The 17,644-nt window shown below is 47.8% G+C and overlaps 1 protein-coding gene across 1 annotated transcript in view; it reads right to left on the bottom strand.

Moving 5' to 3' along the window:
* Positions 1–16,155: 16,155 nt before the first annotated feature.
* Positions 16,156–17,644, bottom strand: part of NEURL1 (neuralized E3 ubiquitin protein ligase 1) — a 164,313-nt gene continuing 162,824 nt past the window's right edge. The window contains exon 6 of the mRNA XM_074159063.1: positions 16,156–16,397. Coding sequence (XP_074015164.1) covers positions 16,156–16,397 — 242 coding nt within the window. The remainder of the gene's footprint in view (positions 16,398–17,644) is intronic.

The raw sequence follows: 17,644 nt of genomic DNA, 5'->3' as shown, positions 1-17,644 counted from the left end.
TAAAAGACTGCTGGAGCTGTTGTGAGATTATAATAGAAGTATTATATTCTTCTGCTGGACAGTATTAAATAGAGCAATACATAGAGTTATCTGCTAGATTGCAGTACTAATAGTAGTGACTTAGTGACTCGTATTAATGTTGTTATGATTTATTTTAACAATAATGATGCGGAAGTGGTTCATTATTTTGAATTAATGCACTTTAACAATACAAGAAACCAAAATGGAAGCCAATGCAGAGAACTAAGTGCATTATTTAAAGGTGCAGTATATAATTATCGTTTTCTTGAAGCACATATTTATTAAGAATTAACTTATTATTTAAAATATTCTAAAGTTTTGTTTAAAGACATTCCCACTAGGTCATCTCTTTGGGGGGATGTTAAAAGCACAGCTCCCAGATCTTCTGCATTGAGCCACTGAATTCTCCGAGTACGGTGCGGCGTGATGTGAGCCCCTACCCAGGGAGAAGAAAGCAGCACGCAGATGGGAGAGCCCGGACTACTATAAATATTTGCATTTGCATTCAGCAAAGCAGAGCCCAGAGCACCTCTGAACTGCAGGAGTCCTTGCAGAATTTGGGGTGGCAAAGCCATTTTTGGCAGATGGTTGTGGTTCCTGGCTGCCACATGCCTTGCGTGAGGCTGGTCCCTGGTGGATGCGGGCTTGCTGCAAGGCTCAGGTTAGTGCGAGGGCTTTACGATCTGCCTGGGAAACACGGGTCATCTCTGTAACAGGCATCAGTCTGTCCCACAGCTCCCTTCCCACCTCGCTGGCTCGCTTCTCCAGCTCTGGCTTTTGCAGGGAGGCAGTTTGCCAGGCTCCGGGCAGTGCAGGTGGCAATACAGAATGACAGTACCTGCAGTACTGCTGGGGTTTTCTCCAGCAACAGCCCTGTGCCCGTGGCTCAGTTGCTCCTGTGCCATGTCAGAGGCTTCATGTCCCTGCTGAGGAGAGGCTGGAGCCTGTAGATGGGCTGTAAAGCCACGCTTGTGATTTCCCTCCGCCCCCACCTGCACCAGCAAAAAGGATGGGGTGCAAAGGACCTACTTGATGCTAGAAATGAATGTGGGCCATCGCCTGGCCCGCCGGGCTTCCCGCCCCATGGGAAGGCTTCGGCTTGGGCTTCCCCCTATTTTGTGGCTGTACTGGTTCTTGTGTTTAAAAGGGCACTTTTAAAGCAAATACCCCCCCAATGCAGGTTTTTTCCCCTTCCCCATTGTCACAGGAACTCTCACTAATCTCTTTTTTTGATTCTTTCAACAGAGATACTGGGAAGAGAATTGTTTTTTCCATTGGCAAGTGGCTAGTTTTGGTCCGCTCCACTGATACCCGAAATAGCAAGCCCTTTCCACTGTTAGCTGTGAAACGGAGTGAAAGGCCTTAAGCTAAATCAGAAAAGCTGCCTGCAGAGCAGGAGAACCTGGCAGGGTGCCTCAGTGGACAATGTAGTGCTAGAAGTGTTTTAGCTCTTATCTAAAATGTTAATGTCGCCTTCAGCTTTATTTACTAAATTTGTCAAAACTGACACTGGATCAAGAGCAATATTTAAATATAACATACACCTCAGTGAACACTCAATGCAGAAATCAATAGTACTGTTTAAATTTCTCTTTTTCTGGTTCGTTCTTGAACCAGATCGGTAAGAGGAAGAGCTCTGCAGGGCTTGGGCAAAGCCATTTGCAGCTGAAGGGGGCCCTCCTCCGGGGGAAGAGGCGGCTGCTGTCACCGTGTTGCTCTCACCCGCTATCCGTGCTTTCCAAAAAAGTCTTGAATTTGGACCAGCAGAAAATCCAAACTCCGATGCCAGAGAACGAAATTAAAGAATGTGAAAATTGTGTCTTGCTGTATACTGCAACTTTAATAATAATGAGCACTTCTGAGTTCGTTATTGAGGTTTATATAATGCCTGAAAAGTTTAATTGCTGGTTTCCCTTGTCTCCCCTCTCAAAACACTTTCTCGTAACAGCAAGAGTAATAACGTTTTTGTTAGCAGCCCTTCCCTGTGGGAGGCAATTCCTGTTAATTGTTTGAGCTCTCACGCCTTGCAATGGGTGGGTGTAGTCACACACACCGGTCCTTGGCAAGCCAAACTTTTCAAGATAAAAGATAGGACGGGCGCGTGTCCGGATACTTCACTGGTGTGTCGACAGGAAGTGTTTGTTTTAATTGAAGTGTACAATAATAACAAATACGCAATAATGAAGGATTGAAATGTACTCACAGTTAGAATCTTTAAAAATGGAATTTCACATCTGCACGGGTACAGCTTAAAAAAAAAAATGGATTTGGCCCTTGTGGATACACACCCCAAAGACCCCTTCCGTTATGACGCTATAAAGTTTGACGAAGGCATTATATAATTGTTTTCATCACTTTCAGATCTTAATGAATCGTATTTTTTTGTAATATATATTCATTGCTTTCCTCAGTTAAAAAGAAAGTTACTGCTTTTATCTTGTATGAAAAACAAGGGAATTTGATAAAGCATTCATTATTTTCATATTACTAGTATTAACAGAATAGAACTAGTACTATTTAATTTTAGATCTTCATAGCTAGCTTGTTAATAACTCATATTTTCCTGTGTTGTATCCTACTAATTTTTTCTATTTTTCCCAAATACTCTGCATTCTTGAGAAAAAACAAATCCAATGAGTGGATAAGTGCAATATTCATAGAATAAACAGGCCCCTCATCCAGGACTTGGAGTGGAACGTGCAGTGTGAAATGTTTGCAATTCTCTATTCGTGCACTCTTAGGGGAAGGGGAAACGCAGGGGAAGGGGTGACTGAATGAAAACGGGACCCTTGGGTAGGTAGGGACTGATAGCTGGGGTGGTTTGGGGTGGGAATGGCTGCTTTTCACTAAAAAAGCATCGCCTCTTACTGAAAGCATAAGGATTATGCAGCACGTTGCCAGGATTATGTATAGAATTGCATTAACATCCTTATCAATACAGGACTTCTGAGCTATGCTTGAAACACTCTGTATGTCATCCATGCATGATGCTGGCTTCTGGTACGTCTCTGCCGGTTACGTCCTCTGTTACGCTTCAGAATCCATGACAGCTTTGGAAGGGAAACTAATTCTGCTGATGCAGCCCCAAGTTTTGATACTGTATTGTTAACTTCTATTTATTGCAAGAGCTACGGGAATATTTTTACAGGTCCTCATTATTTTTTTTGTTCCTTTACTTACCGTTAACCTAAGGAAAAAAGTCCCCGCTTTGTCTGGGTTAGTTCTCACCTGCAGAATTTCACAGCTGATTTGGGTATTGATTTTGTATTTCTTGGCTTCCAGAGGCTGATCTCTCAGGCCGAAAACAAAATTGGGCAGAAACTTTGCCCTTCAAAAGAAGTTTTTTCTTAAATTCCATTTGAATGGAAGGAGAACTTCTGTCTGTCCAAAATAATGTGACTTTCCAGGTAGCAGCAAAATCTTCTACCTTTGAAAAACTGGACTTTTTTTGTAAGATGCAAGAAATGTGAAAGCCAGAGCATTTGATTGTCTGAGCTCCGGGAAGTACATCTCCTGTGGCTCTAGTTCATGTCCCTGGAGAGGGGTTATACCTCAGTTTTCTGCTTAATTTTTGTCCTGCTGTTCTTAAGTTTGTCAAAAAGCCTTAATATTACCAGAGACCTTTGCATTCAAACAGGAAAAGCTGAATTCTGCAGCTGTACTGAAATAGGATCAATTACATGATTTTGGAAAAACCTCTCATATTTTAGAAATGAATCTGTTTTTGAGAAGCCAACTTAATTCTTTCACATGCTCTTGTCTAAACTAGCAAGAAATCCACGAGCATCAGTAGAGTTACACTGACGGAAGACCCGCAGCGGAGCAAAGCACCTTGTGGGTGCTTCATGGACCGCTCTCGGCTTAAAGTGAGCACCGTGCCCTCAGTTCCTACAGCTCCCAAGGGTGCCCAGGACCGCTGAGCCTCGGTGCTGCCATGCCATGATCTACTTCCCTGCAGGTCTCGCAGCTTTTTAAAAACCAACTGGAGCTTTGCTGCTACTTGCTGGTGGCTTCCCATCACCGGCGGCTACTTCTCTGGCGATTTCAGCTGCGATTTAGCCACGTAGCGAAGTGCTGTGTACAAATGCAATGTTCAGTGGCTGCCAACAGTACCGATACGGTGGTCTGAGAGCAAATGTTTGTGTAAGTTATTTTATTTTCATTTGCTTTTAGTTGCTTGGTAGAAGCAGGGACCACCAATGTGGCGGTGCATGGGGAATGTGTCTGCACACTTGAACTGTTTGATGGCCTCTGCTAGCTCTGCCCAGTGCTTGTATTTCTCTTCCTCTCCCTCTGTGCTGCTCAGTAGTCATGTCTGTTGTGTGTGTCGGTAATTTTCAAATAAAGTACTGTATGTAGGGCTGGATCCAGAAGCCCCCGCAGTCAGTTGACTTTGGGTTGAGACGTAGGGTGCTGTTGCTCCTTTTCCTCCTCCGTCTTAGAGCCGACTCGGAGCAAAGCACGGGTGTCTGTAAAAAGTCACCCGTAACTCTACTTTGGGGTGTCAGTTCTGTGGGGTATGCATGCATTGCCAAGGGAGGATCTTTTCTCTTGGGTGCCCTTGGGTGCTAGGGCTCCGCAGCGGTTCCTGGAGCGAAAGCCGTACCGTACTGCGTGCGGACCTGACTGGCGTAGGCAGAACAAGTTTTAGTTTCTCCCATTTTATAATGTCAGGGCTGGGCTGGTCCCATCAACAATGTTCTTCATTTTTTTTTCTTGCATCGAGGTAGCATTGATTCTAGTTGGAGAGTGCAATTTTTTTTGTTTTGTGTTTGTTTTTTTTAAATAAATAAATTTGGTTTAAAGCTTCACACTGGCGTTTTACAGACCTGTTCTTGTCAGCATAAGCCACTACTGTCCTGAGTTGAGACTCCTGTTTGTTACTGAATCAAAATAATGGGAATTATGTTGATAATTTGGAAATAAATGAGAGGTAACTATATTGGCAGGGGAGGGTTAGATAAAATATGAGGAAAAAGGTGTTTCAAATAAGGCCATAAATTACTGGGTCTGACACTGCAGGTGCTTTCTCTGTATAGATGGTTTTAATACATCACTGCTCTGTGTTAGGATTTTTCATTATTGAGAAAAGTTGAGTTTTTCACTCCGTGATAACGATGACAATCTGTTGTCCTGAAGCCAATGATCCACCAAAGACAGACAAACGTGGGTTCCACGTTTGTTGTAGTTGAGGTGGTTTGTGTGTCTGGGGGTCTGCATACACTGAGGTTCAGCTGACGGAGCGGGCAAGGGTGGCTGTTCCGGGCCTGTCTGCGTTGGCCCTCTGTGAGACAACCCTGTGCTAGTGGCACTTCTGGGAAAACATTGGGTTTAGTGATCTTTCCCCGATGCTGGGGGTTATTTGGTTACAATGGTACCTGTCTGTCTTGGTCTCTGCTTGGTGGAGGAGAAAAAACAGAGGGGAGGAAGAATTACTTGGCACTGTAGGAGAAGTTTAAAAATATAGCAGTTAATATTAAAATAAATATTTCGGGCTTCTCCAGATATTCCCCTTCAAAGCTGTATTAGTGACTCTGTATTTGATGTCTGAAATTCAAGCAACACGGCAGCCTTCTCTGTGCAAACAGTTTTGTGGCTTGAAAGCTTGTTCTTGAACTGCTTCTGGGTCACCAAGTAATAAATAAACAAAATCCCATCATCACCCTTGGGGTTTGGACTGGGGGGGGGACACGTCAAACTCTGTTCTGACTCTGGGTCCCCCGGAACATCCAGTTCAGTTTGTTTCCATCCCCTAGAAGCAGGACAGGTGAGAATAGTGCAGTCACTGGAACTTAGCCTGTAAAAAATTAGTAAACTGAACAAATAAAAAAAGAATTAAAAATAAACCTTTTAAAAAATGAAATAGCTGACTTAACTATTTCCTGTCTTGGACTTTCAGGGGGTGGGGAGAAGTTATAATTGTTTCCAGTCTCTAGGTGGAATTTTTCTGCAGCATGCTGAATAGGCTTGCTGAAAAAACTCGCTCATTACTCATGGTGAGTTCAAACCTGGAGTATTGCAAAAAGCGAAGTGCGTGTAGCATTACAATGATTCTTTTGTGCTGAGGGTCCAACCTGAGTACTGGGGGGGTCAATAGTGCACAGAGTAGGTGCATTTCTGCTGCCTGGCTCACTCCGTGTTAAATCAGTGCCTTTCCTTTATTGAGGATTTAATTGCAGACAGCAGTGCTCATTCCTCTGCGATGTTTGGGGACAATCAAGCAGATGAGCCTCCCCGGTTAAGACTCAATATCAAATTTCATGTCAGGAGAAGTCTTGCCAGCAGATGGATGGGTTGGTGCTTAGGCTAAAATTCAGATGCAGATAACCCAAGGTGAGTACTGAAAGCAGCTCGGTTGGACATGTACATCTGTAGCTGTTTCCGGAGCTGTTAATTACCCACCGTTTAGAGAGACAATTTGGGCTAGTCGGTGATTGGGAGCCTAAACCTGTTGTTGAATGAAGGCTGAAACCTGTTTGAGCAGTTAGCTCCCCTCCATTAGCAGAGCAGTTGCACCTGGCTGGACTGGAAACCCCTATGGGTTTTGCTGTTCCAAATTTGTATTTGGAGGGGGGTGGTGGAAAGTAAAATCAATCTAGGCATGGTCTAAGTGAGGCTTTGCAGTGGGTTTCCCGGGTGGTTGATGTTCTTGATGTGACCTTGAATATTAGATGCTGTTGTCATTTCTGTGTTGGTGTAGCACTCCATTTTCTAGTGGTGAGGTGGTGGGAATGTACCTGGTGGGAGCTTGGGAGAGTATGTCGGTGACCAGAGATAGAGAAATGTGTGGCTGGGCTTAGTGTGTGTGGTCAAGTTGGTGACTTTTTTTTTTTTTGGTCTTTTGTTTGTTTGTTTTCTTTTTAACATGGGAACCATTCTGCTCGGTAAAAGGTCTAGCAATTGGGTGTGGTTTCTGTTGCAGTTTATATGAGAAGGAATAACTGAGAGTTTGGGTTTTGTTTTGTTTTTTTTTTCTTTTTAAGAGGGTTTATGGGCAGGAGTCCATTCAGTTTGTTTTGGGATGCAAGTTAAGCCAAGAGAGGAAGAAAATGAGTCTGGGGAAACCCTTTTATGTGGTAACAACATTGGATGGTATTTTCTTGTGGCCTCTGATCCAGCTCCGCTGAAGGTAGCAGGCTGAATATTGTTGATCGTTCAGATGTTAGAGCTTTTGGCCAAATAACGATTCTTTCAGAGCTGACGGGTATTTTGACGCTCACGGCACCAATCCTTAACACACCTATAGCAAATGTGAGCTAGAGACAGAAATAGTAACTGCAGTATCACGTGTTGTCCAGTTTTTTGTTTAATGAACCCAAGATGGTGACCGGTTGGATAAAACTGTTTGTACAGTGAACAGCTCCCGCGAGGGTGTAGATGTGCTTGGGTGGCTGAGATGCTTTCCTAGACACGGAAATCGTGTGCTTGAAAGGACATTTTTCCTTTTCTCAGTCATCCCAGTAAAACTGAAACCCAGAAAAACTACATCTCTTGCACTTAACAGTACTTTTTGCCATTGATGGCAAGAGTTATTGTTAATGGGGGGTCGGAAGCCCCAATCTGTCTGAACTGGCACAAAACAGAAGACCTTTCTGTGACCAGCCACCGAGTTGGCATGTAAACGTGGTAGATTTGATGCGGATTCAAGTACTAGTTAACAAAGATGAGTAACTTGTCGATGGGCCAACCCAAAAGACGCATTTATCAGTAGGGAAAACATAGCTCTCCTTTCTGCCAAGTGACCCTGTAGAAATGTCCCTCAAGCTTTAGCACAGATCACCTGAGGACCTGTGGTGATGTAGCTGATACATACGGTACTGTGGGCCTGGGTCTGTGACTGGGACAATAGAAGTGTGTCTCTGTCCCAGTGAAAATTAATGAAATTACCGTAGCACAATGTTTTCATTGCTCTGGATTTGTCAGCGGGGGCGGGATCCGGGGGGGGGCAAACAGTTGGACAAAGCATTATCTTCCCCCTACTCCAGACTCGCAGACTTTACTTGACTTCGGTGCCCAGTCCAGAACTGGTTTTAGAGCGGTCCTCGTGGTTACGTCGTAGGCCAAGTGCCGTAAATGGGAGTTTGAATATCACCAGATCAGCCTGTGTCTGCTCATGTCACAGGCGTGGGTGACAGAGGCCATACGTGGTGGGCTGCCCTCTTCTCTGTGACTGCTGAACGGCCACGGACCATGCCCAAGGGCTTGCTCAGAGAACTGCAAAACAACGTAAAGCGATTTGAGGTTTGGGGTTTTTCCCTAAAGCGGTACGTTCTGAAACAGGGAAGTCAAAGCAAATGTTTGTTTGAGGGATTTTAATCGTGCCTCTGCCTGTAAAGGTGAAAACTCTCCATGGGTCACTCAACGGGGAGCGAGGAACACAAATTCGTGTCGGGCAACTGTGCATGTGAAGACGCAGAGCAAAACCTTCAGATTGCTGTGCCCAAAAGTAGATCTCAGCATTTCTCTTCAGGCATTTATTAGAGCTGGTATTATCTTGGAATTGAACGGCATTTAATAATGGTCAATTAAGGCTGCTCAAAAACTCCTGGAGAAAAAGAAGAGACAAATTGGGTTCTGGATGATTGTAGAGGAGGAAGTTGCAATAAATGTAAAATATTGCCAGGTGCTTTATGAACTTAATTTTTTTTCCCTAGGATTGTCACAGATCCTTGTGACCGTATCCTGGCCCTCACCAGGGCTGTGGCACAGCAACTGGGTACAGACAAAAAAATTGCAAGAACTGCAAAAACTTATAGCCGTGCATGTGTGTATTGGAAAAAGACCACCCTAAAAAGGGTCTGGAGTAAATTACACTCAATCAGAGCTCCCAATTTGCATGTTCCAGATACGCTGAAATAACTCGTGTTTAGGCAGCTTCAGCTCTTTCCGGGTGTCTGACAGCAGGCAGGTGTGCAGGCTGCTGGGCTTTGGAGGGTGGCAAGTGCTAGTGGCAAGGGAAATTCGGGATCTGTGCTGTCACTGCCCTTCCTCTTCTTCAGCCGTGCCCAAAATCAGAGCTCTGCCAGGCCAAAGCAGGACCAGGCCCTTGGCACAGCGTGAGCCCTGTCCCGCGGGGCTGAGCTCGGCTCTGCCAAGCGCTTTGAGTGATGTTTGCTGGCAGTGATGCTCTCCTCTCTGTGCCTGCAGGACCAGGGGAGGCTGTGAGGGACTGCCGGGCTTTGAGGGCTGTTTTCTCAGAGCTATTACAAGTTCTTGCAATGTGAACCTCTAATGTTTTCAAAGACTCAGGCAGAAAGGACTTGCTATAAACAGACTGGACCTGTCATCTCCCAATTCATTGATTGCTCGGACCAAAGGTGGTGCTAAATCTAAATCTTTGTCTGTAATATTTATATTTTGTTGGATTTTTTTTTTTTTAAAGTGTTTGATAAAACAGATGCAGTGTCCTTCATGAGAAATTTAGTCCCGGCTTGGGACGTGGCAAAACTTAGTGGACTTTCAGTGTCCAGAATTGTTGGTTGTTAACATTTGAGCAGGCTTGCAGTGTTCTGGGGGGAGGTGGGAAAAGGGTACTCTGTCTTCAAATGCTTGCAGACTGTAAGAATTGACTTGTGATTTTTTTTTTTGTTTGTTTGTATTTTGTTTACATTGCCTCTTATGCCCTAAGGAAAAATAAATTTTTGATCTTTTTAATTGTGATCCAGTTGGTTTATTTTGTTGTTTTGTTTTTTTTTTTTTAATTCTAATTCCACTTGTATTTGTCTGAACACTGAATTTAGTTTTCCCAGAATAACTTACAACTCGTGTATATGCAGTTGCAAGTTTCAGCTTAAGTTTAAATGGACAAAGGTGCTTCTCTCATCCCCTTGCCCTGAGTTGCTGTTATGTGCTGTATTTTTGTGTCTTTTCTATTCCACAAAGTTTTATGGACTGCACACCTCTGCCCTCAAACATGAAGACTTTTTGTCTGTGGTGAGTAAGGTCTTAAGGTTTAAAATACTGTGACAGAATATTTTTTGGAGAGGGATGTGGCATCAGATCCAAAATAAGAAGAAAAGCATGCTTTTGCATGAGCGACTGGCCCTTTGGTTCTGTGATAAAGGGGTTGCTCTGCCAGTTGGGAGGAGCCCTTAGCGCCCCTGTGGGCAGGCGGCAGAGCAGGCTGTGCTTGAACGTGGGGTATTAAAGTCTGATCTTGCAAGGCTGCTGGGCCCCAGTGACTCCTCTGATCCAGCTTTGAAAGTGGGAGGTCCCAAATATTTCAACAAGTTGAAGTTTTTGCTGTGTGAAAAGCAAACTGTGAGGTTTTTTGCCCTGGTGAGGCCCCATCTGGAGCACTGGGTCCAGTTCTGGGCTCCCCAGTTCAAGAAGGACAGGGAACTGCTGGAAAGGGTACAGCAGAGGGCTACAGAGATGATGAGGAGCCTGGAGCATCTCTCTGATGAGGAAAGGCTGAGGGACTTGGGTCTTTTTAGTCTGGAGGAGAGAAGACTAGGGGGGGATCTGATCAATGCCTATAAATACTGAAAGGGAGGGTGTCAGGAGGATGGGGCCAGTCTTTTTTCAGTGGTGCTCAGGGACAGGACAAGAGGGAATGGGCACAAACTTGGACGTGAGAAGTTCCATCTAAGCATGAGGAACTTCTTTCCTTTGAGGGTGGCAGAGCCCTGGAAGAGGCTGCCCAGAGAGGTGGTGGAGTCTCCTTCTCTGGAGACATTCAAAACCAGCCTGGACACGTTCCTGTGCAACCTGCTCTGGGTGGCCCTGGTTTGGCAGGGGGTTGGACTAGGTGATCTCCAGAGGTCCCTTCCAACCCTGTATCATTCTGTGACGCAGCAGATAGGTAAAATTAGAAGAGTTTCTCCTGATGGATCCTCATTCCTTATGTGGGACATCTCTTGGGACGTGCAGAGAGCAGTGGATTAGGGGGTCTACTGGGGGAGGGGTCGTAATAGGGGATGTAATAGTAAAGAGGAAATGAGGTGGTTTTCTAGCACTTCAGTCCCCAACTTGGCTGTAGGAGCCTTCTATGGAGTGTTGCCTGCTTTCTCATTGTTTGTTAGCAGTTTGCAAATCTGTAGCTAGAAGGGGTCATGGGTAGTGCCTGGCTTCCCCCTTGGAAAGCGGGACTGCAGAGGGGTGCTGGCAGTCCCCAATTTTGTGTTCCGGCAGCAGAGAATGACCTCGCAGGAATGCATCCTTCCTTTTAGCACGGGGCTACCTCTGGCTCTGTGATGTGGCATTTCATGAACATCCTACAGAGAAATGAGTCTCACCTGGGCCCTGAGATGAGCCAGCTTTCATTGGAGGCACCGTGATGATGTTCGTCATCATCAGCGCCTGTGAGATCTTCCTCCCTTCTGGCACTTCAGCAGGGGATGCAGGAGTTGTCCTGCTTGGGCACCCCAACCCTCTGAAGGATGCCAGGAATTAGATCTGAGGCAGCACGTAGTCCTCAGCATTTCAAGGCACAAACTTAGTGACAAGGGAACTGTGTCCCCTCTTCCCCTGTGTGTAGAATGACCCAGCCAGCTTAGGGTTGAAAGGGTTTTTCTGGACTGGTGCAATCGCCATATGTATCCCCATGTGTGTTGTAACCCACCGTTAATTGCTCCCTTCATTCCTCAGTTTTCTCGGAGAGCCACCACCAAAGGTGTGCTGCACTCAGCCTAAATGTCTCTGGTCCTGCTTCTGTGTATTTGTAGCATTTGTGAAAAGGAGTAAAATCAACCTTAGGAGAAAGAGCTGGCGGAGGGAGAGGTGCGGGGGGAGGAAGAAAGAAAGGGGAAAAGAAAAGAAAAAAAAAAAAAAAAAAAGAAATTAAAAAGAAAGAAAAAAAAAAAGCGGTGTTAGAGGCTGTGTGCCGTGCCGGGCACGGAGCACCAGGTGGCGATGCTGGACCAGCTCTGCGGTTCCTGGACCACTTTCGGAGCATCCTCCCTTCCTCCCTCCCTCCAACTCGTCCCGGTCCCCCCGCGCAGTCTGCTGGCCACCGGCCGGGAAGCCCCGGGGGATGGCCCAGCCTGGGGCAGCAGCGGGAGGGCTGCGGTGGTGGGATGCCCTCTGGCTGGGGAAGGTCTGCCCTGTGCTATGCTTGGTCTTGGTGGAGAATAGCTTGGGAGTGACGGTGAAATCACAGATCTGGTTTGGATTTGGTGGGTCGGGGCAAGGGTGACTTCAGCGATGCTCAGCAGATGGGGTGCAGAGCTCACAGGGGCCACTGCACATGGCAGCTGCAGGAGGGAAAGAACAGGCTGGGGCTCTCAGAGGGGAAGCATGGGGTGGGGTGTCATCCCTCTTGCTGATGCCAGGGTCTGAGTTTGTCCCAGAGTGTTAGCACTTCACGTGTCCTAATATGTGGCAGTGCTTGGGCTCGGCACATCTCACAGGGGCTGTCTGGCAGGTCTGTGTTGTGCAGCTCTTCTTGCTCCTGAGGGGATGAGGAGGCTTCCCATGGCTGGGCTGTGGCCAGAGGGGACTTTCCAGACCTACTAGAGGTCCTCCTGTCCCTGGGAAAGTAGGAGCTGGGCACAGCTTTTGGAGTGCAGCACAGGGCTGTGCAGACTTCTTTTGTCCCAACAGCCAAGAGCTCCTCCGGGTGAGGGGTGGGGTGAAGAAAGCTGGGTTGCAGAAGTGGTTTTGCTTTGCCCAGCCTGGAAAGTTTTAGGCCACTGGGGAGCTGTTAGAGTGGAATAGCTTCAGCTGGAGGGGCTGAGGACACCTCTCCTGGAACATGCCTGTCCCTTGGAAGATAGATCACCCACACCGAGGGTGATGATGCCAACTCAAATATGTCCTGTGACAGGAGAGTGATCCAGCCACTGTCTCATCTGCTGAAGAGCTGAATGAAAGGATGGAGGGGAAATCTCACATGGCTGTGTTGTAGGTGTGCTCCTGAGCAGAGCCCTGCAGCAGAGAAGCTACTGGATTTTGGAGGAGCTGAAATCACTCTGGAGAATCCAAATCCCCTTGGAGTCTGTGTCCCTTGCTACATGCTGAGGGAGTACCTACAACTTGCCGCAGCATCTCCCTCGGCCAGACCACGGCTTGTCACTGGGCCTTCTCAACATGTTGCTCAGTTCATGGCTGGGATCATCCTGTTGGGTGCTGGACTGTTGTGTCACTACAAAGCTGGGGTATATTGCCACTGATCTACCTAATCTTCAGCCCCTTACCTGGCCCTGCCAGGCTGAGCAGCATGGTTCTAGGTTTCCTCACAGCACATTTTTCTCTGTCTTGTGCTGGTGTGCATGGGGTCCCCCTCATCCACATGTGCTGGAGGAAAGCCTGGGCTCTCCAGCCAGCTGCCCCCAAGGAAGAGGCTCTTGCACCACTGTTGCTCTTACCTCTCACCTCTGCACTGCACATTGTCTTTTGATACACTGGGGGAAATGGTAAATACTCAGTTGCCCATGCTTCTGCAGGATACCTAATCAACTTTATTCACAATCACAGTTATCCAATTTTTCACAATGAGTTATTCTTCTCTTTAAACAGAACACAAAACATCTTAAAAGTAAAGCAATGAAATGCAAATGACACAAGAACACGGAGGTACGTGGGAACCTACACCAGTCAAACAAAACAAAAGGTTAGGATTGTTGTTACTGCTTTTGCTGTTTTTTGTCTCCCTGGAGAGAGCCTGGCTCTCCTCCCTGCTCACAACCGGAGGCCAGGTTTGCTGGGAGCAGGACTTAACCCCGATATTTTGAGCTCAGATGTTGGGGGATGCTTTCAGCTTCTGCTAACTCCTAGAGTTTGGTCCATAGTAAAACAAACACAGTTATATATTAAAACACTCTGAATTTGAAAGGTGAAAAGGGAATTCACACCACTGCACTGGTACCCATGGATGGAGTTTCTTGAAAAATAAAATGTACCCCTTGGCTTGCCCTGCGTGGAGGGGAACCAGTCCCACTGGCGTAGTGAAGGCTCGGGAGGCTGCTTATTGCACGTTTCCCCACATCCACTGTTCCACCGGCACCTCCCTACCCCTTAGGTGCCGCCTTTCCAAAATCTTTGCACGGGAGTTTGTGTCACTACTGAAAGGGGCTCCCTTTGTCTGCCGGTCAGGGCTCTGTCCTCAGGCAGGCTGGAGGCTGGCTGGCTGCTGGCATGGCTGCTGTCACCCCCCCAGCTTCTACCAACCCGGCCTCCTCCCACCCCTCAGCGAGGGCATCTGGAGCCATGGCCCCCAGGGGCTTTCGTCAGCCGGCCTGGAGGGCAGGGCTGGGTTAGGGGTGTAAGTAAGAGGTATGCAAAGAAACAACGTAAATCCCTGTAACCAGAATATCAGCGTTCAAGTTAGTTGCTGCCCGCCGGGACGGGCTGGGGGTGGCTGCAGACCCCCATGGTAGGCTGCAGTGATGGCGGCGCCTTCAGAGAAAGGCTCTACAATGCATTCTCCAGCTAGTAGCCTCTTTTTTTTTTTTTTTTTTTCATTTCAAGAGGACAGGGCAAGAACATGTTTTCCAGGTGCTCTTGGGAGCATCCTCTGCGAGTGCTCCTTCATCCGCCTGCTGCCTTGGGCAGGCATGATGCCCCCTGCAGCAAGCGGCTGTGTCTATTAAATGCCTTTGTCCCTATGCTGTGCTGTTCCCACATGTCCCATCAGCGGCCAGATGCTGGGGTGCAGGAAAAGGCTCGGCAGGAAGGGGGCAACTCCATGGCTTTCCCTGGCCTGGCCTGATGAGCAACATGGCGAACGGCCCTGCTGCTGCGCCCCGGCCCTGATCACCCCTCAGGGCCCAGACGCTATCTCCTCCTGCCGCGTGGCCCTGGAAGGCACCAGGATGGGGCTGGTGGAGACACAGGCAGCTCTGGCTGCTGCGGAGCCACCCTGCCTGGGCCTGAGGATCGGCAGCCCTGGGCCAGGCCGGCAGCCATGGCAGAGAAGTGGTTGTCACAGCAACCATGGGGGCTGCCATCGTAGGCACCCACCACGGGGACAGTGGGGTTCCCAACCAGGGCAGGAGGGGAGTTGTTTAAATAAACCAAGGCAAATCGAACCCCTCAAGCTATTTTTTTTTTCTTTCCTCTCTTCCTAACACATAAGGACAGCCATGTCCTGCCAGCGGGCCGGCTGTGAAGGGCTGAGTACCACCTGGCTGGTTTTGTCGTAAAGCACAGTGATAAAGTTACCATGAAACCCGCAGACGTGTGGGTTTATACATTCTTCCCCAGTGGGGTTGGGGGTTTTGTTTCTTTTTTTTTTTTTTTTTTTTTTTTTTTCTTTTATTTTCTCCTTCACAAGTGCTGTCTGGATGGTAGGGGGAGGAAAGGCGAGGGAGACACATCTCCCTCTACCGCAGGCCCGTGGGGGCAGAGATGCTGCCGAATCCCTCCTGCTGTGTGGAGGCCGCTGGGGACAAGCCACAGCAAACGGGTGGTGGTGGAGTTGGAGAGCCGCTCGTCGTGCAACAGCATGGTGGCAGGAGGTGGCTGGACGCTGCTGGGAGGGAGCGAGGCCAGTGCCGGTGCTGGCTGCCAGACCTGCCATCAATGCCTCCGCCAAGGAACAGCGAGGGAGGAGCTGGGGACAGTCCTTGAGGGGCTGCCATGGGGCTGCTCTTCTGCCTGCAGCCATGGGGTGGGGTTTTGTTTCACGAATCCTGGGTCGTTTTCTGCACTGGCTGAAACCTTTCCGCTGTGAATGCGCTCACTGCACCTTGTTTACTGGGTCAAAGCTTGCCTCGCTCCGTCCTTTCTAAGGGGCTTCCTACAGTCAGGCCGGTTGTACGTGGAAACGTGTTGCTTGTTTCTCCTCTTCTGCTAAGCTGTCCTCTGCACCTGCGGTGTCTCTTGAAGGAGATGTGTAGCACTGAACCTTTTACTGCCCCTGCTAAACATTGGAGACTCCCCTCCACTGCGCATGGTGTAGAAAAGGGATGATTGCACCAGCTGGGTTTTTTTTGAGATAAAGTTTAAAATCCACTGGGGAGAGTAGTCCATCGCAACTTCCCTGACACACTGGAGTTCAGCCCCAGGGCTTGCTTGGAGGATAGAAGAGCAGCGTCTAAGCTCGTCTCATCTGTTGTCCATGGAAGAGGGGATCAGGGTGGTGGTGGGTGATGGTTTTTGAATCTCCTGGGTGATGAATAGAGACCAAGACCTGTGGTGTTTCACAGCCTCCTCCCCACCTACCCGGTCCCCACCACCGCATCTGTTGCTGCTCTAAGTGCTGCGGTATGTTTTGATGATATCTTTGATGGCCCGTCTGCAAATGGGGCAGCAAGCGTTGGCCATCTTCTTGAGCTTCAGCCCACATGAATAGCAGAGACACATGTGTCCACAGGAGTAAATGACCGTGTCTACCATGTTCTCGTAGCAGATGGTGCATTCATCTCCCCAGGGCCCTGAGACGGACGGAGAGATGGGTGACTCAGGCAAGCTGATGGGAGAGTTGGGAGCTGTGCCTGAAACACAAAGAACAGGGTCACTCGTGCTGCTTATAAAAGGCTTCTTGACATCCCAGGGTAATTTCTGCCCTGAGGGAGGAGCCATGCCCTAGCAGAAATGGATGCTCCAAGATCAGGGCTCCTTCCTGTGACCTACTGTCCCACTCGCTGAGCCCTGGTTCACAGGCTCAGGGCGACAGAAAGGCAGCATCTGCTGGGATCTGCTGCCCATGTAGAGCAAACCAAGAGACAGCTGTTCCCACGCAGCAGGGATAAAGAGCAGTTTCACATTTTCAAACCGCTGTCTAAACATTAACAAAGGAGGAAAAATCAGGAGGGGGTGGATCAAGACATCTGCTTTGAACAGGGAGAGGCTGGGTGGCACAGGGTAGCAGCAGCTCCCAAGACAAGCAGTGCTTCATCTCTAGGGCCAATCCAAGGGTGTGGGACCACAATGCCTGGCTACAAATCACCCTGTGTGGATTCTTCAGGACAGGGATAGGGTTGTACCCACATGGACAGCATCTAGCTCATAGTAGGTCATTGCTTTGAGAGCTATGAGGGGGGACTGCAGTAATTATGCTTGTGGAACACTTGTAATGAGGCCTCACCAATGAAGCCAGATGAGGTAGCAAGATACATGTCTACATGTACATAAGCATTGGAATAGGCTGCCCAGGGAAGTGGTTGAGACACCATCCCTGGAGGAATTTAAAAGATGGGTTGACATAGTGCTTAGAGACATGGTTTAGTGATGGTTTTTACCATGGTTAGGTTGATGGTTGGACTCGATGATCTTAAAGGTCCCTTCCAATATGGACAATTCTATGATTCTGTGATAATGATAACATTTCTATTTCTTTCCCCCAAAACCCATTAAAAATCTGAATATTTGTTATCACCAGTTATTAGATTTGAGACTGATGGGTACCTTCAGCAAAAAACACACTTGGTTTGGACAACAATGACAAGGATTTGTTAAGTTATATATCCCACCATCAGTGCCTTAGGATCATGCAGGTGCCTGGGGGTTTAAAAATGCTGCAGAACAGCCTATCATTTTCTACTGCATGTATCTAAATCTCACTGGAATTCATTGGCATATTAGGAATATCAATACTGAAGGTGTGTGGAGAGGGAAAGGGGGGCTGCTGAAGGCATACCCGTAGCTCCAGTCTCAGCTAGTGTGCAACTCGTCACTGCCACGCAGCTCTCCAGAAGGAGCTGTGCGTCACAGGGCCGCGCACGTAACAGAAACTCTGCTG

The sequence above is a fragment of the Numenius arquata genome, chromosome 15, assembly GCF_964106895.1.
Source record: "Numenius arquata chromosome 15, bNumArq3.hap1.1, whole genome shotgun sequence".
NCBI classification, from domain to species: Eukaryota; Metazoa; Chordata; class Aves; order Charadriiformes; family Scolopacidae; genus Numenius; species Numenius arquata.
This window is presented reverse-complemented; position numbering and strand designations above follow the sequence as displayed.